The sequence below is a fragment of the Nannospalax galili genome, unplaced genomic scaffold (assembly GCF_000622305.1).
Source record: "Nannospalax galili isolate Female #2095 unplaced genomic scaffold, S.galili_v1.0 scaffold83, whole genome shotgun sequence".
Taxonomy (NCBI): Eukaryota; Metazoa; Chordata; class Mammalia; order Rodentia; family Spalacidae; genus Nannospalax; species Nannospalax galili.
In genome coordinates this window covers 6004370-6029597 of record NW_008352659.1, presented here as the reverse complement: position 1 = coordinate 6029597, position 25228 = coordinate 6004370, and the positions used below count along the sequence as shown (strand labels likewise).

General features: G+C 40.6%; 1 protein-coding gene and 1 non-coding gene across 4 annotated transcripts in view; one reads left to right on the top strand and one right to left on the bottom strand.

Annotated features, from left to right (window-relative positions):
* The window catches only part of Samd8 (sterile alpha motif domain containing 8), a 64551-nt gene that overhangs the window by 26006 nt on the left and 13317 nt on the right, over positions 1–25228 (top strand). For 2 of the 3 annotated variants that reach the window (XM_008849897.2, XM_029554454.1), the window contains exons 2-4: positions 12423–13015; positions 21463–21558; positions 24323–24440. In XM_008849897.2, the coding sequence (XP_008848119.1) occupies positions 12423–13015; positions 21463–21558; positions 24323–24440 (807 nt within the window). Of the gene's footprint in view, positions 1–9914; positions 10086–12422; positions 13016–21462; positions 21559–24322; positions 24441–25228 lie in introns of all 3 variants that reach the window. The other variant, XM_029554453.1, reaches the window with a different exon arrangement.
* On the bottom strand, positions 4574–4678 carry LOC115067127. Its single transcript, XR_003846561.1, has one exon. It is a non-coding gene; the product is annotated as a U6 spliceosomal RNA (small nuclear RNA).

Below are 25228 nucleotides of genomic sequence, written 5' to 3'. Positions count from 1 at the left end.
TTTTGTGCAGGGTGAAAGATAGGGGTTTAGTTTCATTCTTCTACAGGTGCAGATCCAGTTTTGCCAGCACAATTTGCTTAACATGCTGTCTTTCCTCCAGTGAATGTTCTTGGCCACTTTGTCAAATATTAGGTGGCTGAAGTCATATTTACTCATATTTGCATCTTCAATTTTGTTCCATTGATCTATGGGTCTATTTTTGTGCCAGTACCATTGTTGTTTTTATGACTATAACTCTATAATACAGCCTAAAATCTGGTATAGTAATCCCCCCGGCATTGCTCTTAGTGCTCAGGGTTGCTTTGGCTATCCAAGGTCTTGTGCTTCCATGTGAATCTTAGGATGGTTTTTTCCAATTCTTTGATGACACAGTATTAACCTTTGATGTGTAAGTGCTTTCTTAATTGCTCATGATTTCAGAATGTACTGTTTTTTAGGTTTCATTTTAAATTAAAATGCTTCCTTTATACATGTCAGTTTAACATTTTAGGGCTGGGGACTACCCTAGGGGTAGAACCCTGGCCTAGCATACTTGAGGTACTGGGTCCAGCCCCCGGCAGTGTCAAAACACTTTTCTGGGAGAAACAAGTACCACGCTTTTACATTAAAAGATTTTATATGTGGATCACGCTGGCCATGGTGGCAAGCACCTGTAATTCCAGCACTTGGGGAGGCAAAGCTAGAAGGATCACAGCAAGTTTGAGGCCAGCTTGGTCCACACAGTGACCCCTAGGCCAGCTAGGGCCACAGAGCTAGTCCCAGAAGACAGAAGTGACTCAGGCTTTAATGATGTACCTGAGTTAGAGTTTAAATAGTATCTTGGATCTTTGACATATTTATTCTATTTGTAGAAATCTGTCCTAAGGTTATGTAGTGCTGTTTGTAATAGTAATAAAATTGTGAACAATCGCTAACAATGCGGAACTGGATAAATTATTGCATAATAAGTAATACAGTGCAATGCCACAAAACTATTTGTAAAGAATATTTTGTAATATTAAATAGGACTCACATAATGTTAAATAAAACAATATTTAAAAAATTGTGGTTTTCTTTATAGAAAAATTTGTCTGTTAGAAATATAATAGTAGATCTGTAGGTAGTAAGGTTTTTTGTTTTTTTTTTGGTCTTTTTGAGACAGAGTATCCCTGTTGCCCCAGCTGTCCTGGAACTCACTATGTAGACCAGGCTGGCCTTGAACTCACAGAGATCCACCTGCCTCTGCCTCCACAGTGTTGGGATTAAAGGTATGTGCCACCATGCCCACCTAGGTAGTAATTTTTAACAGAGTTACAATACTTTTTGATGAGTATGTATTGCTTCTATATATGTCTCTGTTTCATAGAAATACATTATCTTTTTTAACTTCAAAAAATTTTTTTATTTATTATATTTATGTGTATGTGTGTATTGCCTGCAGGTAGGTAAGTGCACCCATGTTGTGCAATGCCCACGGAGGTCAGAAGAGGCTGTCGGGACCCCTGGGACTGGAGTTACAGTCAGTTGTTAGCTGCCATGTGGATGCTGGGATTCAAACCCCGGTCTTCTGCAAGAACAACCATTGTTCTTAACCACTGAGCCATCTCTCCAGCCCCAGAAATACGTTACTATAAAAGATTCAAACAGCCAGGTTTGGTGGTGCAATGCCTATAATCCCAGCACCTGATGGGCAAAAACAGGAAATTAAAAAGTTCCAGGCCAGCCTGGGCTACATATTACAGTAAGACCTGGTCTCAAAAAAGAAAACAAAAACAAATGAAAAAAAAAATCATGTAGCACAGAAATTTGCAGACTAAAAATCACCACAAAGTACTTTTTATTCCCTACATAGACAGACAGAGTCTAGTGTACCAATTGGTTATTTTACACATTTTTCTTTTGATGCTGTATTTAAGAGATTTTATCTCAAGATCAGAAAGATTTCTCTTAAGTTGTTCTTCACCTCTCTCTCTCTCTCTCTCTCTCTCTCTCTCTCTCTCTCATGTGTGTGTGCGCGTGTGCGTGTGTGTGCCCAGGCTGACTTTGAACTTTAGAGCCTCCTAATTCATAGAAAATATTTTGAACTCAAGCCAGATGTGATGACTCATGTCTGTAATCCTAGCACTTGAGAAGGCTAGGCAAGAAGATCGTGAACTAGAGGCCAACCTGAATGATAAGTGCTTCTATACCCGGCTCTCCTAGGAATTTTCTACTTTTAGGCTTCCTATTAGGTGTAGGAGCCATTTTTTAGTTTATTTTTATGGGTGGTAAAGGATATGGGTTGATATTTTATGCATGCAGATAACCATTTCTTCCAGTGCCATTTGACAAAGCCATGCTTTGTCCACTAGATTGCTTTTGCACATTTGTAGGACGTCAGGTATGTGTGTGGGTCTTCCTACCATCTGTATTCCACTCCATTCCATTCATTTTTACTATTTCAGTACTACTATGGGCGATATGATGGCAGAACTCTAAGGTGACTCCATTGTCCTGTACGCTGGTATGATAGGAATAAATATGGTGGTATATCACCTTGGTGATTATGTTGTATGACACAGTTGACTAAGAAAGGGAGATTATCTTTGGTGGATCTAACCTAATCTGGCAACCCTTTGAAAGGGACTGGGCTTTTATGAAAGAAGAGATTTTAGTACAAGGGAAATTCAAAACAGAAGAAGCTGCTAGTTTTCAGGATAATAACTATGCAGGGAGTATGTGTGACCACTAAGTTTATGGAGACATGTTACACAGCAGTAGAAAACAAATATATGGAGCTGTACAACATTTTTACACAAGCCATTTAATTTTGATTCTTTTGAAAGTCGTTTCAGTTATTCTAGGTCCCTTACATTTCTCTAAGAACTTTGAAATCCATTTGTCAGTATTCTCAAAAAAGCCTTTTGGGAGTCCTGATTGGAACTGGAAAGAATCTGTAGGTCAGTTTGGGGGAGAATCGGCATCTTGAAGTATTGAGTTTTTGACCTAATCATTTCTCATTACTTAGGTACTTAATGTCTTGCATTAATGTGTGAATTTTAGTTACAGGTCTTACCCATGTTTTTTCACATTTATTCTCTAGTATTTGATACTTATTGATGTTATTATTTATATTTCACAAATTCCCAATTTTTGTTACCACAATGTAGACGCTTGATTTTGTGTGAGGGTGCATGCATGTGTATGTGTGGTGTGTATATGTGTAATGTGTGTGGTGTATGTGTGGTGTATGTGCTGTGTGTGGTGTGTGGGTGTGGGTGGGTGTAGGTGTGTAGGCTAGATGTAGTTAGGTGTCTAACTCACTCTCTACCTTGTTTTTTCCTTCTTTATTTTTTGAATGTGTTCAACTTTTCACAGTAGTTTCATACATACATAGAATATGTTTGATCCTGTCCCCCCATATCTTCTGTTACCTCATCCCAGTCTCACTGAACCCCTAATTGTTTCCAATAAGTCCCCCTCCTACTTTTATTTAGTGTTTCTTTTTTCCCATCACTGCACTGCATTAAGGTGGCTTGCATGACCATGGGGAGTGGGGAGGACTGTTTACTTGAGCTAGGACAACTTAACTTAATATGTTTTCCCCTCCCCCAACAAACATGAGCTGCTTAGAACTTCTCAGGGAGGGGTGGAGCAGGGGGATGGAATGTTGATGGGTCTGGTCTTGTACACGTTGTCCCTGCTGCAGTGAGTTCATGGGTAAAACAGCCATGTGACAGCAGAAGAAAGTGTTTTATGGCACTCTTTCCACACCTACTGAGACTTGAAGGATGACATAGATATCCCGTTTAGGACTGAAGAGCCAACAGTCACTTACTCTTAGTACTTTGATCAGTTATGAGACTCTGCAGTCACCGTTACGCAATGCAAATAGCTTTTCTGACCAAGGCTGAGAGCTGTACTAATCTAGAGGGTGTAAATGTGTGGAACTTGCTGTATAGATCAGGTAACTCTAAGATCTCTTAGAGTTCTACCTGCCCGCCTCCCAAGTGCTGTAATTAAAGGTGTGTGCCACCATAGTTTTGAGGTCTTATTTTTCAGTCTTTCACTGAACCTGGCATCCTGGGATTTACAGATTTGAGTAGGCTGCTAGGGATCCACCTGTTGCAGTCTCTCCAGCACTGGGACTACAGACTCACACTACACTCACCACCCCACCTCCTTTAATTAATTAATTAATTAATTGATTGATTGATTTTATTTTAGACAGGGTCTCCCTAGGAAGTTGGCCTGGAACTTACTACTTTAGATGCCATTGGGGATCCAAACTCAGGTACTCATGCCTGGCAAGCACTTTACCAACTGGACTAGCTCATACAATTGATTTTCCAGGCTGGCCTGGAACTTGTTATATAGATCAGGCTACCTTTGAACTCAGATTTGATGGCCTCTGCCTCCCAAGTACCACCATGCCTAGCCAATTCTAGAAATTTTTGATGGATTACATTGTTTTTTAAATGTTTTATATTTAGCATATATGATGTGTGTGTGTGTGTGTGTGTGTGTGTGTGTGTGTGTGTTTTCTCACTTGCTGGGGATTAAACCAGGAGCCACTGCAGTGCTAAGCAGTAAGCTACATACATCCCTTGTCCCAAACAGTGTGGAGCACTTCTTGAATTCCTGTGTCCTCTTTGTGCAGGGACCATGCTAATCTCTCTACTGTTCCAGTTTTGATATATGTGCCACCAAAGTGAGTCCCACTGAGTTTTCTAATATGAATGATCAAGGTAGCTAATGGCTTTGTTTCTCCCTTTTAACATCTGTGCGACTTGTATTCTTCTTTGTCTTACTGCATTTGCCAGAACTTCTAATGTTTTCTAGAAATAGTAGGACTCATCTTTGTTCCAGATATTAGGAAGGAGCCATTTGGTTCTTTATCATTAGATTGGATGTTAGTTACAGGCTTTTCAAAGATGCTTTTATCAAGTGGTGAAGTTTTAAAAGCAGAAAGGAGTGATTGGTTTTGTCAAATGATTTTCTTCATATTATGAGGTGATCTTGTAGCTTCTTTCTTTTAGTTTGTTAATATGGCGAGTTATTTTGATTTTCAGGTACTAAATCAACTTTGTATTCTTGGGATAAATGCTACTTAGTTATGACTTTATGTGTTGTTGAATTTGTTTTGAATTTTTGCATCTCTGCTCATTAGGGATGCCAATTCATGGTTTTCTTGTGATCCCTTTCTGATTTTGGTGTCAGCGTAACACTGACCCTGTAGAATGAATTCAGAAATAGTCCTTCCTTTTCTGGAAGGGTGTGTAGAGAATTGGTATTCTTTCTTCCTTGATGCTGTACATCAGAACAGTGAGGCCCTCTTGACCTCAAATTTTCTTGGTAAGATTTTTTTTTTTTTTTGTCTTTTTGAGATAGGGTCTCCCTGTAGCCCCAGCTGTCTTGGAACTCACTATGTAGACCAGGCTGGCCTTGAACTCAGAGACATCCACCTGCCTCTGCCTCTGCTTCCCAAGTGCTGGGACTACAGGCATGTGCCACCACCCCTGGCCGGTAAAAATGTTTTTAAGGAAGATGGAGAGATGGCTTCAGAGCACTGGCTGTTCTTGCAGAGGACCCAGGTTCAAATCCCAGCACCCACATGGCAACTAACAACGGTCTGTAACTCCAGTTTTGTGGGATCCAACACCTTCTGATAATAAATGAAAATAATAAATGAAAAAATTTGAAAAAGGAATGCCCCCCCCCCCCCGTGTGGTCAAGGCTGGCCTCCAGCTTATGGAGATCCACCTGCCTTTGCCTCTGAGGGCTGCAGTTAAAGGGGCATACCACCATTCCTGGCCCTAGCCAATCTATTGTTTTTATTTTATGTATGTGAGTGTATTGCCTGCATGTATGTAAGTATACTATATCACCCAGTGCCTGCAGAGGTCAGAAGAGGGCATTGGAGCCCTGGAACTGGAGTTAAGGATGGTTGTTAGCTGCCCTGTGGGTCCTGGGAATCGAATCTGGGTCCTCTGGAAGAGTAGCCATTGCTCTTAACCACTGAGCCATCTCTCCAGCCCCCCAAAATAAATATTTTTTGCATTTATTTATTGGTGGGAGGCATACTTGTCATGACCTTCATGTGGTCAGAGGACAACTTGAAGGAGTCTGTTCTCTCTACCATGTAGTTTCCAGGGATCATATTAGGTTGTCTGACTTGGCAGCAAGCACGCTTGCTTGATGTGCCATCTTGCTGGCCCATATCTTTATTTAATGTTTGCTCTCATTTCTATGATTTCCTTCTACTTTGTGTTTGATTGCCTCCCAAGCAGATTTGGGGGTTTTGTTCAGGTTAGTTAAGAGGAGCTGCTCAGGAAGAAAACAGGAGACCTGGAGAACATGGGTGTGGGCTTCACAAAGAGTCAGGCTTCACTGTCTTAATAGCAGTCATATATAACAGAGAGCACAGTAGCTTGCTGAGAAACTGACAGGATTGTAATTGCTAAAGTCTAGATCACTGGGACCAGGAAGTTGGGGTGCTTTTACTGCAAACAAAATTAACAATCTTGTTGGAGATTCTCAAAAAATTGGAGGAAGGAATGAGGCCCTTACCCCAAGGTCGCACAGGGTCAGGCCTTAAAGCCTTGCCAGTTGTTATTTGACATAAAACACCTGTGTATGAAAGGAAAGTTCTCTGTGTTGGGTAGCTTTCTTGGCAGATGCTCGTTGTGCTGGAGTTCTTGCTGCAGACTCCAGGTGAGGGGCTCTTGCCTCTTTTCTTTCTATCCAGCCTCATTTTCCCCTCTGAGACGCTGATCCTTTCATCTTAAGGATTACTGAAGGTCAGCGTTCTGTTTTCTCTAATTTCTTCCATACTGAATAGGAGTGTAGATGCTGCTTATTCAGGGATCAAAAGTCTCAACCGTCTGAAGTGAGGGAGACATGAGAGGATCCAAGTTTATAGACGGGGGGGGGGGGCTGTCATTGGAAGGGAATCAACAGTGCTGCAGAGGGATTCTGCAGAAGGAGCCCTGAAAGAGATGTCAAGAGGATCAGAGAAGGAAAGCCCAAAATCCCAGCACTCCAGAGGCAAAGGCAGGTGAATGATATGAATGAATGAATGAATGAATGAATGGATGAATGAATGAATGAATGAATCTTTTAAAAATCCAAACTCTGCTTCATATTTGCTTACCCTGAAACTCTTGACTGTACTTAAGCCACAAATCCCTGTTTGACTCACTAAGGTCACTAACAGACAGAGGAACCCCATAGGCTGCTGTGAACGGACAGTGCAGCTATGCCTCCTTCCCTGGCACTCTTTCTTGTTCATTTTTGTTTTTTGAGACAAGGTCTCACTACATAGTCTTGGTTGGCCTGAAACTCACCGTGTAGACCAGGCTGGCCTTGAGCTCACAGAGGTCTGCCTGCCTCTGCCTCCCAAGTGCTGGGATTAAAGGCATGTGCCACTACTCCCGGCTAAGAGATATTTTAATACAGATGTCAAACAAGAAGGTTGAGAGAAGGAAGGAGGTGGCTCAGGAAGAAAGGCAGTCAAACTTGAGAACATGGGTATGGATTTTCCAAAGAGGGAGTCACCTAACCTAGCTTCCTCAGGTAAAAAGGGCCTCACTGTGTATCTGGAGCTAACCCAGGTTGGCCTCAAATTCTAGATCCTGCGACCTCAGTCTCTTCAGTGCTGGGATTATAGACATGTTCCAGCATGCTTCTCCACTATTTAATGTGCTTAAACATACACTACTGTGTACATTTCCCTACTTACCTTCTAATTCTCTATCAGTTTTTTTTTTTTTTTTTGACACACAGAGTCTCTCTGTAGCCCCAACTGCAATTCACTACGTAGAGCAGGCTGGCCTAGATCTTATAGCCATCCTTACCCCTGCCTACCCAGAGCTGGGATTAAAGGCGTGCGCCCTCATTCCTGGCTAGTTTTATATTCTTATATGTCCTGTTAGCCATTAGTATTCCTGAGCTTCTGAAATGTATTTAAATTGCTTGAAAATAATTTTATCATCTTGATTCTTTTTTTTTTTTTTTTTCGGTCTTTTTGAGACAGGGTCTCTGTCCTGGAACTCACTAAGGAGACCAGGCTGGCCTTGAACTCACAGAGATCTGCCTGCCTCTGCCTCCCGAGTGCTGGGATTAAAGGCATGTACCACCATGCCCGGCTCTTGATTCTTTCTTTTAAGATTTGTTAGGCTTGGGGGCTAGAAAGATGGCTCAGTGGTTAAGAGCATGTATTCCTCTTCCAGAGGACCTGAGTTCAATTCCCAGCACCCACATCAGGCGGTTAACAATTACTGATGAGTTCAACTCCAGAGGATCTAACAACTCTGGCTTCCATGCTCCAGTATTGGTATACATACATATACACATGATTAAAGATAAAATAAATCTTAAAAAAAAAAGATTTGTCAGGCTAGACCAGAGATGTTTAGTCTAAGGCAGTGTTTCTCATTAGCAACACAGTGATATTTTAGGCCAAATAATTCTTTGTTTTCAGGGAGAGGATCTAATGTATCATAAACTTTATTTTTTGAGACAGGGTCTCACTATGTCCTGGAACAGCTTATGTTCACCAAGGCTGGCCTTGAATTCAAAGAGATCCCCCTGCTTCTGCCTCCTGAATGCTGGGATTAAAGGTGTGTACTGTTGTAGCCAGCTGTTTTGTGTTTTGTGGTTTTGTTTGTTTGTTTTTTTGTCTTTTTGAGACAGGGTCTTCTTGTAGCCCCAGCTGTCCTGGAACTCACTATGTAGACCAGGCTGGCCTCAAACTCACAAAGATCTGCCTGCCTCTGCCTCCCAAGTGCTGGGATCAAAGGTGTGCGCTGCCATGCCCGACTTGTTTTGTGTTTTTTGAGGGAGGCTCTCAGTGTGTAGTCCAGACTGAGTTCCAACTCTGTCTGTAGTCCAATTCTGGCTCAGCCTGCAAAGTGCTACTGTTGGCACGTTGTAGGATTTTTATCAGCATCCCTGATGTCTACTTCCTTGGTGCTGGCCAGTAACCTCCTTCCCCAAGTGGTGATAATCAAACATGTGTCCACATATTGCTAAATATAGTTGAGAACCATTGGTTTATATTTAATTTTGCCTCAGTACCATTGTTCTGTGGTTCTTCCTAGAGCTCCATGTATCATAAGCTGTTTTTCAGCCTGGTTGGGATAGACTTTCTTTTGTCCCTGTGTGAATGTTGGGAATCTTTGGATGGTCTCATCTCCATCCTAGCACATCAGATTGTGCTCACTATTCAAGGGAGACCCTCTTCACATCTCTGCAGTTCTCTTTCTCTGTATCTTCCAGTATTCTGTCCCACGAGCACAGCCACCTTGTCACCTGACTCTCATTCTCAGCTCACCGTGTCTGCCAGACCTCACTGGGGTTTCTCTCCTGTGCTGCTCATGGTCTAGAAGCCATCAAGGCAGTAGGCTGGGGTCATGCCAGCCCACTTTGTTTCCTGTCTCTCAGGGATTTGGCATGTTGATTTGTTGATTTTTTTTTTTTTTTTTTTTTTTTTTTTTTTTAAGTCAGAGGATAGAATTTGTCTTTGTTCTTACTTCTTGGCCAGAAGTAGCATCCTACTGACGATTGAATCATATCAATTATTGGTTAAAACTGAAAGCATCTTTAAACATTTACTAACCTGATTTCTTCATTTTATTGATTAGTATAAAGCCAGTGTCCATCATACTTTTTGTTGAATGTCTTCTGTTCCCTATAATTCCTGCAGTGCAATGTAAATATTAAATGGACCCTAGAGCTTGTTATAATTTTTAATATATCTCTTTACTACAAGCTCTCACAGTAACAGCTGTGGTGATTTACTGTGGCCCTGTGACTAGTACATAGTAGTGTGCAATTAAAGGACATGCCCTGACCTGCTGCAACAGAGCCATGGAATGGGTCATGCTTTTAGGGCATTCCCACTGCAAGCTCAAAGGCTCCCTGGAGGCTTCCATGTTGTAACTCATATTTTCTAGTAGCTGGAACGTGGGCATCAAAGCCTGTTGGCTTGATTGAAGTTGTAAAGAACTGTGAGCTAAGAGGGGGAGAAACATGAAAGATGAGGAGAATCGTTTTGAGCAGGGAGCTCAATGAAACTTTCTGAAGGAGTAGTGCTCAGGATGGGAGTGACGTGGAACCCACTGATGGTAAGTGGTTAGAGGGGAAGAGTAGCAGAATCAATAAAATGGAGAATTTTTTTTAACTTATGTGTGAAATTTGCTGTATCATAGCTGCTCCTGATTTTATAGCGTATTTGTGTTAGATATCCAAGGACGAGATAATTTAGTCAGAGCATACCTGGGGAAGGTGTGGATGAAGAAGATGTGGATGTGGTAGGAAGGGTCAAAGCATCTATGTATGTATGGGAGCTAGCAAAGAGCAAAACCATGTTTTGGTGGAATTTTACCCCTGCTATATAAGGCAATATAAGCTAATACCAGTCATAATTCTTGACCTTAGGTTGGTGATGATAAACTCCAGTTAAAAAAAAAAAGAGTTGAGGGAGTTTTTCATAACTTGGAGCAGACTTAAAAAAATTTTAAACTTCTTGTAGATGAATGTGATGTTAATTTTCTAAGACTGGAAAAATGTGGTTTGTGAATAAAATATGCTTTAAGTTTTCCAAAAAATAAGATTGCCTTTTTAGTATTGAGCCATAAGTGCTTAATGACTACATTTCCATGGCTTTTATGTTTGCATGAGTTTTGACAAGCTTATTTCTTATTTTCTGAGTACTCTCAATGATACAAGTGAGCGTTGTGGTTAAACTATCTGCTTTTGCTCGGTGATGGCAGGTCTTTATGGTAGTTGTTCATGTGGTAGGGGAAGAGTATGTAACATCTACCTTTTGTTTTCCTTTATCTGAGGAAGCTTAGAAGTCTTCCTTATTCCAGAGTGTGCTATAAAGCCATGATAAATGCTTAACTCAGGAAATGTGCCTCTGGGGGAGAGGAAGGACACTTTTGTCCTGAAAGATATTCATTTGTATTAATGCTTTGTTTTGCTTTTTAAAGCAAACTTAAAAAAAAAAAAAAGTGCAGCTCATTAAGTATATAGCTTAGTGAATTCTTATAGAACACATGCCCAGATTAAGAAATGGAGCATGTTATTGCAACTGCTTTTTAAAAAAAATATTTTCTTATTTTTATTTATGAGTGTGAGTGTATTCCCTGCATGTAAGTGAGTGCACCCGTGTTGTGCAGTGCCGTGGAGGTCAGAAGAAGGTGTCAGATTCCCCTGAAACTGGAGTTAAGGATGGTTCACAACCGCCATGTGGGTGCTGGGACTCGAACCCGGGTCCTCTGCAAGAGCAGTCAGTGCTCTTAACCGCCAAGCCATCTCTCCAGCTCCACAACTGCTTTTTTTTTTTTAAAGCTAGATGTTTATTGCATCCTTCTGTATTTTTCAAATGCTTTAGTGTTTACCTGTCCTGTTATTAAACATTTCAGAGGGAAATACCAATCTTTAGAGATCAGATTTAGAAAATGTCAGAAAACTCACAGGCTTTAATAGTTAAAGAAGTATACATTTGAGAAACAGTTTTTTTGTTGTTACTGTTTTTTCTCACATAGGTCTTGTTTCCTGTGTATCTGATACACTTTATAAAGCTGAAGTAGACCCAAGTAACTGAAGGTTTTACAGTAGAAAAAGGACGTAAATGCCTGAGCAGGATCAAATAGTGCAAATTACCAGTGCTTTAAAAAAGAGCACATTAGTGGCTATGCATTTTGTTCATAGTTACAGGTATATTGAAATGACAGTTTTCTTTTTAAAGTGTTATCACTAGTCTCAGAAGAGCATTGTTCAGTTCTGTAACAGGGCTTTGCAGAGCAAGTGGAAGCTGAGCTCTTATTAAGACTCATATTTATGGCCACTTTAAAATCTTCATATCTGTTCAAAAAATCATTTTGTAGACAGTGGATGGAAATACACAATCTAAGTTTCCTGAGATTATAGTCACCCATAATCTGTGGAGGGTTTTCCCCTCAAGTGGGGAGATAATTTTTTTATGAATATGACAATTTCAGAGATTTTGGGGTTTTTTTTGCATATAACAAAGTTTGTGAAAAAGTATTAAAACAGTTTTTTCTCTTGTTCTCAGTAGCAGTCTTTCAGAGTAAATTATGACTGATATGTTGTGGAAATGCCGTTCATGAAATACCTTTCTGTAAAATGTTAAAGCTGAAGATGTAGCTCAGTGTTAAAAGCACTTGCCTCACAGCCTTATCCTGTGAGGCCCTGGGTCCAGTCCCCAGCTGCATCCAAATAAACAGTTGTCGTTAGCCTTTCTTCTGTTATGGGGTTATATGCATAAAATTATTAGAATGTCAATCTACTGAAAATCACAATTTGTTTGACTATGGAAACCAATAGGGCAGTATAGGAAAATTATAGTTTCTCATGTGTTTATGTGTATTTGGTCTTCAGTGAAGTTGTTGGAATACATTAAAGTTTTGTTTGGTCTTCCTGTTTTCTCTTGACAGGAAGTGGAAGAAGAAATGGCAGGCCCCAATCAACTCTGCATTCGAAGATGGACTACCAAGCATGTAGCTGTGTGGCTGAAGGATGAAGGATTTTTTGAATACGTGGACATTTTATGCAACAAGCACCGACTTGATGGAATCACATTGCTTACGCTGACTGAGTATGATCTCCGATCTCCTCCTCTGGAAATCAAAGTCCTAGGAGACATTAAAAGGTTAATGCTCTCAGTCCGAAAACTGCAGAAAATACACATTGACGTTTTAGAAGAGATGGGCTACAACAGTGACAGTCCTATGAGTTCCATGACTCCCCTCATTAGTGCTCTTCAGAATGCAGACTGGCTCTGTAATGGGGAGCCTACACATGACTGTGATGGACCCATCACTGATTTGAGTTCTGATCAGTACCAGTACATGAATGGCAAAAACAAACATTCTGTTCGAAGATTGGACCCAGAGTACTGGAAGACCATACTGAGTTGTATATATGTTTTTATAGTATTTGGGTTTACATCTTTCATTATGGTTATCGTTCATGAGCGAGTGCCTGACATGCAGACCTATCCACCACTCCCAGATATATTCTTAGACAGGTAAGTTTTGTTTCTAGATGATAAATTTATAGAAGGTTGCCAGAGTAGCAGCAATGATAAGTGTGATAATGTTGTGGTTGTGGTTGGGGATGGAGTAGGCTTTCCATTTGCTTTATTTGGTGGTATAAAAGGTCATGCTTTGGCACGTACAGTGGTGTGTGCCTACGATCCCAGCTACTCTGGAGGCTGAGGCAAGAGAATCACAGGTTGAGAGTCAGCCTGGGCAGTTTAGTGAGACCCTGTCTAAACAACAAGAAAAAGTACTAAAGTGGAACTTTGTGGTGGTATGTGTGCCTAGGAGGCTCAAGGTCCTGACCAAATTAAGAAGGTACTGAGCTCATCAGAGTAGACTAAGTATTGGATTAGATAAGGCTAGTATTGGCAGCGTGGTATGAAAGAGTCAAATCTTGCATATATTCAGGAGTGAAGGTAACAGGATCTGTTGGTACAATTGGATATAAGGTATAAGAGAAAGAAGTGAAGGGTGGTTTCAAAAGTTTTAACCTGAGCTCCTGAAAGGATACAGTTGCCATTCACAGAGATGTAAGGTCTGTCTATGTAAGGAGTTGAGTTGGAGGAAAGATTTAATGATTTAGTTGTGGACATATTAAGTATGAGTTATCTTTTATAGCACTCAGATACCAAGAAAGGGAAACATGAACTTGACAGGGACGAAGGGAGGGAGGGAGGGAAGGAAAGAGAATAGGATTTAGCAATATGTTGGTCACCAGTAACTGACAAGTTAAATGTCTTGACTGTAATGGGTTCAAAGAGAATGAGCCATAGTTGGGATTTAGCTGAAGGTAACTCTCCACAGATATGAAAAATACATGTGCAAAAAGTTATTTGTTGTGACACTATTTGAAGTAATTATAAATACTGGAAAGAGTCATCTTATCCATGGGCAACTGTTGAATACACCAACTCAGTTCCCATGAGCATTGTGAATGTGTGGTGTCTAAATACCATTCCCCACTAAAAGAAGCTAAACCAGAGCTTCTTGGAGAAATGGCTGGTTTTAAGCCCCAGGCAAAGGAAGTATGAAGTAATCTGAAGCTAATTTTGTGCCATAAGGAACTACACAAAGCAGTGGAAAGATGCCAAAAGAACCTAAGGTGGGGCTTGAAGGGGCTGCCTAACAATTAAACTAGGACTGTGAGAATATCAAAAAGAAAAATACTAGTAATAAATGTTAATATAGTAAGGAAAATACTCTGTGAATCTGTACTAAATGAGCAGGAATAGTGGGTGAGAGGTGAAGCTGTATATTTGCATTCTTAGTTTAGTTGATTTAGGCAAGTCAGTAGTGAATGTTAAAAGCCATTTGATGGAGAGCTGTAGAGAAGCAGCATATGCACATGACCTGGAAGTGTCATCTTACATATTACTTAATTACAGAGGAAATAAGTCCTTGTTCAGTGACAAGATCAGGCAAGGGTCATATTAACCACATGATCAAATACATCATCATAGCACCATCAATTAGTGGAGCAAACGGACATCATATGCATTTGATATGATATATAAAACATCACCTATATAATAATATTGCCTCTCAGAAAATTTTAACCTAAATCTAATCATAAGAATATAATCAGATCAAAAATAGTTGGAACACTCTACATGACAGATGATTGAGATTCTTCAGAAATGGCAGTGTCAGAGAAAACAAAACCCAGGGGTGAAATTGTAAGGAAACTGAAGAGGCAAACCAAGAGTAATACATGCACTTTAATTGAATTCTAATCAAGAAGAATGTAGTTGTAAAGGACATCTGGGGAATAATTAGGAAAGTCTGAATGTAGTTTACATGTTAGGCAATGATGCTAACTCAGTGCTGCAGTTCCCAGGGTATAATTGTATGAAAGGATTTCCTTGTTCTTAGAGATAGATATTCAATGTTGAGGGAAAAAGCAAATCTGTAACTTACTTTGGAGGACTCTAAAAATATGTGAAATTGAGCAAATATGACAAAACATTAATTGCTATAAATAATTGAAGGGCTTAAGTGAAGAATATAACGTTATTTTCTATACCTTTTTCAGTAGCATCAAAAATTTTCAAAATAAATTGAGGGAGGAGGGGAGGGAGGAGGAATTGGAGACAATCAGACAGTTGCTGTAAAGATACTTAAGGACTGCATAGAAGTGGAGTTGGAGCTCGGGGTGAGGGTGAGATGGGATCAGAAGGTTTTGTATTTGAATAAGGGTATATTGTAGGGTGTGGTGCTGACCATAGGGGTGACCCACTTTTTTGTTTTTGTGTTTTGGTTCAAAGGGAATGTTAGAGGAAAGAGGGGGTTCAGTTGTTGGATCCATGTCCCCATAGAAAAGGGTTGAGGCCTTGTGAATGGAGAAGCTGCTCATCAATAACAGAGGTGAAGGCTATTGTGATAGTGAAGCCCAAGTGTTGTCCTGACTATTTTCTCTGTGTACAGAGAGGAAGTGGGGCAAGAATAAGGGTTTGAGGGGAAAGGAAGAGGTGAGATGGTCTTCTCATTGAGTGGGAGCAGGTATGTATGATAAGTGATGTGCTGTAGCAGCATCAGACTCTCCCTGAGATTGGTAGTCATCTTGTTTACTAGCCTCTTTCAGCAGCAGGTGCAGATGTGGAAGAATTGATTAGGTAGGGTTGGCGTGAACCAGACAGTTGAAGGAAAATGAAACAGTCGAGTGAGTATGATGAGGCATCATGGACATGGACTCAGTGGATAAGAAAACAAGCGGGATATGATTTGGGTAAAGAACAGTGAACTAGGATCTAGCTGTGGGTACTAGAAGGAATAAGCTGGAGAGGTGAGGGGTATTGGGTAACATAGGATTCTTTTAGTTTTTAATTTTTAAATATTTTATTTTTATTTTTTGTGTATGAGTGCATGCCTGCATGTGTGTAAGTGCACCTTTGTTGTGCAGTACCTGTAGAGGTCAGAAGAGGGCGTGGGATCCCCTGGAACTGGAGTTGCTGACAGTTGTTAGCTACCATGTGGGTGCTGGGAACTGAACCCAGGTCCTCTGCAAGAATAGCAGTGGTCTTAACCTCTGAGCTATCCCTCCAGCTCTGTGGATTCTTTTAATTTTTAAAAAGAACACATGAAATTTATTGTACATGATACAGAGGTCTAGCTCTGGTGGTGCACCTACCTGCTCAGAATGCTCAAGGCCCTGAGTTTAAATCACAGCACTCAAAAGTTTTGTTGAAAAAAATCTGTTATATACCTAAGACATAACAGTCTTGAAATTGAAATCACGAGAAATAATCTTTTTTTTTTTTTTTGCCTTTTTGAGACAGGGTCTTCCTGTAGCCCCAGCTGTCCTGGAACTCACTTTGTAGACCAGGCTGGCCTTGAACTCACAGAGAACTACCTGCGTCTGCTGGGATTACAGGCATGCGCCATCATGCCCGGCTTCCAACGAGGAGAAATCTTGGTAATGACAAGGGTTACAGTCATGAGTTTAGGTTGCTGTGGTAGAGGAACAAGGACAGGATCATGGGAAGAAAAGTAAAATAAAAGAGAGCAAGAAGTCCATGACTTACAATTGAAGAAGTAGGGAGGGAGAGAGAGGTTAGAGAGAGAGAGAGAGAGAGAGAGAGAGAGAAAGAGAGAGAGATCCAGAAGCTAACTCTTCAAGAAATGAGAGAATGGATGTAGAGTTTCTATAAACAACTCATAAGCAAGCACAGGAACTCTGAGTCCTGTGCCTGCTTGAAGATGTGAGCCTTGGCTTCTGCTCCTGCTCTGGCCACCTCCCGTCACCATGCCTCTCCCACTGTGATGGACTCTTAATTCCCCTGGAACTCAAAAGAAACTCTTCCTTGTAATAAAAAAAAGAAAGAAAGCACAGGAAAAGAAAGAGGGGAGTGTGGTTTGGTAGAGGAATGGGCGAGCAATTTGGTGGGTTTTCATGTGTTTGTAAAGTTGTGATAACCATCACCACTAACTCCAGAATGTTTTTGTTATTCCCAGAAGAAGAAAATCATACCCATTAGAAATAATCCTCCAGCCAGCGTTGGTTGAGCATACTTGTAATCCAGCACTCAGGAGGCTGAGGCAGGAGAATCTTGAGTTCAAGGGACCCTGTCTTAAGAGAAAGAGAGGAAGGAAAGAATCATATCATTTCCTTCTTCCCTTCAGACCATACACACCGCATTTATTGTATTATTTACCAGCTGATGAATGTTTCCACTTTGGGGTATTATTAATATTGTTGCTTTGAATCTTTATGTATAACACTTTGCACAGGCGTGTGTTTTCAGTTTGCAGTGGGAACTGGAAACCACATTCTGCCCGATCTTTATCTGCAGTATTATTGACTAAAGGCTCTGTGATCTTAAGCACTATTCATTAGAGAATGGTGGTAGATGCTGTCGGTGTTCTTCCTATATCCCCTCAGATCTCCTTTCCACTTTCCTTTGTACTGAAGCTCCCAACACCCATCAGATGTATCTGTCTGTTGGAGTGGAGGGTTGCCCTTGAGGGCTGGGAATGCCCTCTTTGAACTCATGTGCATATACCCACACACAGATACACATGATTAAAAAATAAAATCTTAAAAGCTTTGCATCAAAATAGCTATGAAGGACTAAATATGCATTTGGCAGATTGCCTTACAGGGCTCCACTAAAGTGACAGTGAGAAGCAGAAGCCTTATAGTTCTGTCAAGGCAAAAACAGTGATAGTGATTGCAAATTAAAAGGAGAAAGCTAGGTGTTTATTGCGAGACTTGGGGTGCAGGATGGCATGGTCCAAGAGGTACGGCAGAGAAGGACTGTCGGTAACTGAGGTTGGGGACCTGCTCCTCGAATCAGCACCCTGCACTGAGTTCTACAACATGACAAAGCTTGGGCATAATGCACTCAGAGCATCTAATTCTACAGAAAGCCTTTTTTAGTACTTCACTGTCAAATATAAACAGCCAGTCCGAAATCACCAGATATTTGAGGAAAACAGATCAGTGCAAACAGAAAAGAGGAAATTGGCAAATGTTAGTTGTTTATGAGGCCAGAACAGGGTTATTTAAAAAATTTAAAGTCTGGAAAAATTAGCATCCCCTATTCCATACTTCTTAGAACAACTCAAATGAGAAAAACTGGCAACACCAAGTCCTAATAAAGATATAGAACAGCTGGTATTCTCATGTTAAGTGGTGCAAGTGCTTTTGAAACAGATTAAGAAGATAAACATAAAATTGACAGTAGCCACCAGTTCCATTCCTAGGTGTTTCTTAAGAGAAATGAAAACAGGTCTATACAAAACCAAAGGTCTCTGTTCATAATCACGAAATGCTGGGAATAGCCCAAATCTATCAACCAGTGAGTAGACAATTTTATGTGTAATACTATAGATTAAGTCAGTCTCTATTATGCTGAATAAAAGTAGCCAGAGTAATCATACAAAATGTGTCAGGATAACTGCCATATGATTCCATCTGTATGGCATTCTGAAAAGGGTGCTTTCATTGGTTAGTTGTTGCCTCAGGATTGGAGGTGTGGGAAAGTGTTGATTCTAAAGGGGCACAAGGGACCTTTCAGGAATGATGGAATGAATGTTCTGTCTTAATTGTGGTGATGGTACAGAGATTACATTACTATGTTTGTCAAAACTTATTGACTAGTATAGCCAACAAGGTGAACTTTTCTATGGGTGGCCTCAGTGCATTAAAAACAACTACTCTGTAATTGCTGAGAACCTGGCTAAAAGATAAATACCATCAAATATAAAGAGCAAGGGGCTGAGGAGTTGGCTTAGTGGTTAAGAGCACTGACTGCTCTTGCAGAGGGCCCGGGTTCAGTTCCCAGCACCCACATGGTGGCTAATAACCATCCGTAACTCCAGTTCTAGGGGAATCTGATGCCTTCTTCTGACCTCCTGGCAGTGCATGACATGGGAACACTTACACACATGCAGGCAATACACATAATTACATCAAAAAAAAATTAAGAGCAAGCCTGGTGTGATAGTGCATACCTTTTATCCTAGTGCTTGGGAGGCAGAGGAAGCTGGATCTCTGTGAGACAGAGACCAGCCTGGTCTACATAGTGAGTTCCAGGACAGCTGGGGCTACAGGGAGACCCTGTCTGAAAAAGACAAAAAAAAAAAAACCAAACAAAAAACAGAAAAGCAAACAGAAAAAAGAAGACATAGAATTTGAGAACCAGGAAATATATAGAAAAGAGGAATTTTCAAGGTATGGGTTAATTTATTCCAAGAAATAGCCACACAGGACTAGAAAATGCAGCCATTCTGAGCTGAGCTAAGAAGGGGAAGAGCTCTGGGAGAGATTTTGCAGAAGGAAAATTAGAAATTGATAGAATAGTTTGGCGATGCATTGTCAACAAGCACACAGAGGACATAAAAGTGTTTAAAGGGGCTGGAGAGATGGCTCAGAGGTTCAGAACACTGGTTGTTCTTGCAGAAGACCCGGGTTCGAATCCCAGCACCCACGTGGCAGCTAACAACTGTCCGTAACTCCAGTCCCAGGGCATCTGACAGCCTCTTCGGACCTCTGCGGCATTGCACAACATGGTGCACTCATATACATGCAGTCAATACACTCATACACATAAAATAAAAATAAATTTTTAAAAAAGTAGATACACAAATCCAACATTTGCTGATAAAGAAACTTATTTTTAAACAATTCTCTGGCATACATTATAATTTGAGAAGGCAAATTTACACAACAAGATAGGTATTTTTTTGCATAAATAATTAAATCTTGGCTAAATATTTGATATGTAAAGCATCTTCAGTGTTTTTCAGAGTTGATCAATATTTTGACTTCTATTTTATATCCTCAATGCTGAGAACACCACTTCACGTAAATATGTAGTATAAAATGACAGACGTTCAAGGCCATTCAGAAATTGTTGGAATCTTATTCTAATCCCAAGCCAAAATTCACCTAACAATTTTTTATGAAACTCCAGTTAGCAACTCAAACAGCGGTTTCTAAAGTCAGCCTTTCTAATACAGCACACTCCAAAGACAACAATTTGATGCTCACATGCTGAGGAGTAACACTAGAAACATTGATGATTACATCTTTGTTTTCCATAATGAAACCATTGTGTTTCTTTTTAAGCAGAAGACTTTGCATATACAGTAAAAACACTGCAGTTCATAGTATGCAGCAGTCTCAGAATCCGAACTGAGGTATTTCATGCAACGTGTGATATGGTAGAATCACTTGCAGAGTGTGACGTGCACACTGATCAGAGAAGCCCAGCAGCCAAGAGGTCACGCAGGGCAGCAGGGCAAGCACTGGCAGAAACACCAGATTTGTTGGGTTCCTTGATGATGAATTATTTTTTGGTTGTTGCACATTCACAAACCTTTACTGTTGCCAGGTGTTTTGTGTTGTTTTGTTTTTTGCAGACACCCCTCATCTAGCCTCAGTACCCACAGTTTAAGAAGTCAGGTGCTGCAGAGCTGGAGCTGTTGTTCAGTGGTTAAGAGCATGCACTACTCAAAGTTCCAGTGCCCATGTCAGTCATCTCATCACCACTTGTAGGACCCCAGCTCCGGGAGACCTGATGCCCTCTTCTGGCTTTTATACCTGCATGTATGCAGCCTACACTCACTCAAACCCACAAATATACATAATTGAAAAATAAAACTAGCACGATGTGGTAGCATATGCCTTTAATCCCAGCGCTTGGGAGGCAGAAGCAGACAGATCTATGTGAATTAGAGATCAGCCTGATCTACATACTGAGTTCCAAGTCACCTAGGGCTACATAGTGAGACCCTATTTCAAAAAGCAGAGAGAGAGAGAGAGAGAGAGAGAGAGAGAGAGAGAGCAAGAGCACTGTAGATGGGGAGGGAAGGGTTGCTCTTGCAGAGAGCTGTTACTGGAGATCAAAGACAACTAGAAGGTTCTGATACTTCATGAAACAGATTTTTCCTCCAGGCTTGCAAATACCAACCATCTCCTGAGAGAGCAGTTCTAAGGTCATTCTTAGAAAAGCATCTTAAGAACAGTGAGGCATCTGTTACTCTTCAGTTTCAAAAACTTTTTTTCTGGGGCTGGAGAGATGACTCAGCATTTAAGAGCACTGACTGCACTTGCAGAGGACTCCAGTTTGGTTCCCAGCACCCACATGGCAGTTAACAAGTGTCCATAACTCCAGTTCCAGAGGATCCAATGCCCTCTTCTGATCTCCCAGGGCACTGCATGACACGGGTGCACTTAAACACATGCAGGCAATACACTCATACATATAAAAAAAATAATAAAGCCAGGTGTGGCGGCACATGCCTGTAATCTATCCCAGCACTCGAGAGGCAGAGGCAGAGGCAGAGGCAGGGCCAGGTGAATCTCTGAGTTTGAGACCAGCCTGGTCTGTATAGTGAGTTCCAGGCCAGTTGGAGCTACAGGGAGACTGTGTCTCAAAAAGACCAAAAAAATAAAAATAAAATATTAAACATTTTATTTTTTCTGTTCCAGTGTTCCTAGAATCCCATGGGCTTTTTCCATGACTGAGGTGTGTGGTGTGATTCTGTGCTATATCTGGATCCTGGTCCTCCTCCTTCATAAGCACAGGTACTTTGCTTATTCCCTGAAGACTGGAAATGTTTACTATGTCAGGTCATCAAGCCTGGTTCTTCCCTTTGAATTTTCCTGAAGAATTTCTTCCTCTGCTTAGTGTTATGTAGTTTTTGATAAAGGAAAAATTGGGGATTTGGTTAACAAGAGTCAGCCTACAATGATATGTATATATTTGGTGTCATTATGAATATATTTTATAGGGAAAGGGATTGCTAGCCATGGGCCAACCCTTGCCAGTCTCTTTTTTTTTTTTTTTTTTTTTTTAAAGAAACAACCTAGAAGGGCTGGGTGTGGTGGTGCACACCTTTAATCCCAGCACTTGGGAGGCTGAGGCAGGCAGATCTCTGTGAGTTCAAGGTCAGCCTGGTCTTCATAGTTCAGGACAGCTGGGGCTACAGGGAGACCCTGTCTCAAAAAGACCAAGAAAAAAACAAGGACCTAGATATGACACTTCTGCAGAATAGATAGACACTTCCAAGGACGGTGTTTGGTTAAATGTTTGATTGGAGGAAGTAGTTTTCTGTTTGGAGACGGCCCATTAAAAAAGATGATTTTGCATGCTCTGCACATCTGAAGTGTGCCTCCCTTGAGACAGTGTAGGAAGTTGCTAAATAGGGAAAGTGCTTCTTGGCCTGCTCACTGAGAAATCGAAAGGAAAGGCTTATTATTAATTAAAAATTAAAGATAAGGAAAATGTAAGAACAAGAAGGCTCCTTTCACTACATTGAGGAACCTTGCCTAATTGAAGTGAAAAAAGCTAAACCCTTAATTCTGTGACTCTCTACTGCCCATTGCCTTTGGACCCTGGAGAGGAATGAGGGTGTTTTGTAGTTTGGGGGCCTGACCAGGAAGTTCTGAGGTAACCACATACATCCTGAGCTGCAGTAATTTTAGTACATTGAAGGTGGAAAGTTTGACAGCTGCTGTTCCTGTCACAGTTTGAGGCTACAGTGAGCCCTTTTCCCGTTTTGTCCTGTGTGTAGTAATATTTTAAATTAGGTATGCTTAGCCAGAAATGGTTTAGAAACACGCGAGTTGTTTTGTAGTTGGCTTTGCCTCACAAGGCCCTGTGGATTTCAATGTATCCACTCTTAAGAACAACTTTAACCTTTCAGGATACCTTGGTAGACTCTGCAAAGCATAGTGGTCACTAGGTAAATCCCAGTAGTAACATTCACTTACTCTTTACTTAAAGAAGGCATTTCTCAAAGTGTTGGTTTTGTATCACTTTCATTAGAGCCCCTGGAAGGCTGTTAAAAGGCAGTTCCTGAGCTCCATTCCAGTTGTGCACACTAAAGCTAGCAGCATACTTTGCTTGTGTTTTGAGAGAGAAGAACATTTTGAAAATGTGTAAAGCAAAAGTCCCTGTCCCCAAGACTCTTAGTCTGTTTAGATTTAGGATATTTAAAGAAATAGCAGTACAAATGATGTCATAGGGCAGCTCATGTTCCCCAAAGTATACTTATTCAGAGGTTTTGTTTTACATCTACTTAACATGAAACTTAGCATTTTCTTTAAAGAACTTAGTATTTCTTAGCTTCAGTTTAAGTTAGGAATACTTAGAATGAGTATCATATAACCACTCTCATTAGCCAGTTTAGTGTTAATGAGCAAAAGCAGAATCACGAGGGGATATCTTATAATTATTTGAAGGGCTGGAGAGATGGCTTAGTGGTTAAGAGCACGTGCTACCTTCCAGAGAACCTGAGTTCGGTTCTCAGCACCAACATCAGATGGTTTATAACCGGCTATAACTCCAAATCCAGCAGATTTAACACATCAGACTTCTGTGGGCACCTGCCCTCATGTTCACATTGCCATCTCCCTGTACACATAATTAAAAATAACAAAAAATAACATTTTAAAGTTTGAACAATTTATAAGCCATAGGACAGATGCTAAGCTCTCTTAGCCATATTTTCTCATTGAAATGGTGCTCTTAGAATCTAATTTAGATCTGTATTATTCAGCATACCAGGTACTAGCCACATGTGTGATTTAAATCACGTGTGATTTAAATTAATTGCTATTGCCAGGCATGGTGGCGAATGCCTTTAATCCCAGAGGCAGACGCAGGGGGATCTCTGAATTCAAGGCCAGCCTGGTCTACATAGCAAGTTCTAGGATATCTGGGGCTGTAGGGAGACCCTGTCTCAAAATTTTAATAAATAAATAAAAAATAAATATGTAGATATATGAGCCTCACTTCAAGTGCTCAAGAGCCGCATTATACTAGCTGTTGGGACAGTTAATAGAGAATTGCTGTCACTGCAGAGTCCTACTGGATAGTGACATTTTACGTGGCCTCTAGGAGTCTTGTCCTCCAAGATAAAGGATAACAGCATGTATGTAATGAAACTTCCTAATAAAACCACCCACATACATACACAAAAAACTCTATAGAGTTGTAATTTAAATATATTTTCTTCCTTTAATTTTATAGGCCTACATTTAATAAATACACATATTTGTGCAACCATCACCATAATCCAGATTTAGAACACTTCCACTAGCTCCAAAAGTTCTCTGTCCTTTTATTGTTAATTCCAGTCCCAGTCTCCTCACCGCAGGCAAATACTTACCTATTTGTCTCCACAGATTTTAATACAAACTTTATAAGTGGCCGGGGGGAGATTCCTATCCTTCTCAAAGAGTTGTGGTTTTCTGCTTGCTTTTCTCTTTAGGGGAACATTTGATGCCTGGGATTTTTGGAGTGTTTTCCTCTGATCTTGCCTTCCCCTGGTCACTCTGTTCACAGGTCAATCCTTCTGCGAAGGCTCTGTAGTCTGATGGGCACTGTATTCTTGCTTCGCTGCTTTACCATGTTTGTGACCTCCCTCTCCGTGCCAGGACAGCACCTGCAGTGTACTGGAAAGGTAGCCTGCTACCTTCTTTATATTGGATCTTGTTCCTTTTGGGTTGGGGGCACAGTAGATGAAGCAGGACAGATATTTTGCTTTTAATGTTACAGTGAGCTTTTCTGTATTTTTAATATGTTACAGCAAACTTCTAGAAATAACTGGGTTAAGATCTTAAGGGAGACTCTCTATTATTTCTATCCGTTGATACTAGTTCCATGCTTGGAACTATAGCAAAGAAAATGGTTATTTCAATTAACTTTTTTTGCTACATTTTCCCTTTCTCACCACACTCAGCATAATTTTTAGTGTTTTCATTAGCATGAATTAGTTGTTCATAATGTTCCATTATGACATCCTTGTACATGTATACAGTGTATTTTGATCACATCCACCCCTGACATATTCAGCATCTTTTGATCTTCATATGGTATACTCTGGTCTCTTCATTGTTTTCATCACCCTTTATTTTTATTGATTGATTGATTGATTGATTGATTGATTGTCTTTTTGAAGTAGGGTCTCCCTGTAAGCCCCAGCTGTCCTGGAACTCACTATGTAGACCAGGCTGGCCTTGAACTCACAGAGATCCACCTGCCTCTGCCTCCCAAGTGCTGGGACTACAGGTGTGCGCCACCACGCCTGGCCATCACGTCTTTATTTAAATGTAGCAGTTTAAGCATACTCCATTTAAATATGGTACCCAGTACCGTACTTTGTTGTATGAAATACTGATGAGTTTTGTTCTTTGGTTTTTGTTTGTGCTTTGTAGCTTCTTGTTCTGGTGTACTGTAGAAATATCTTCG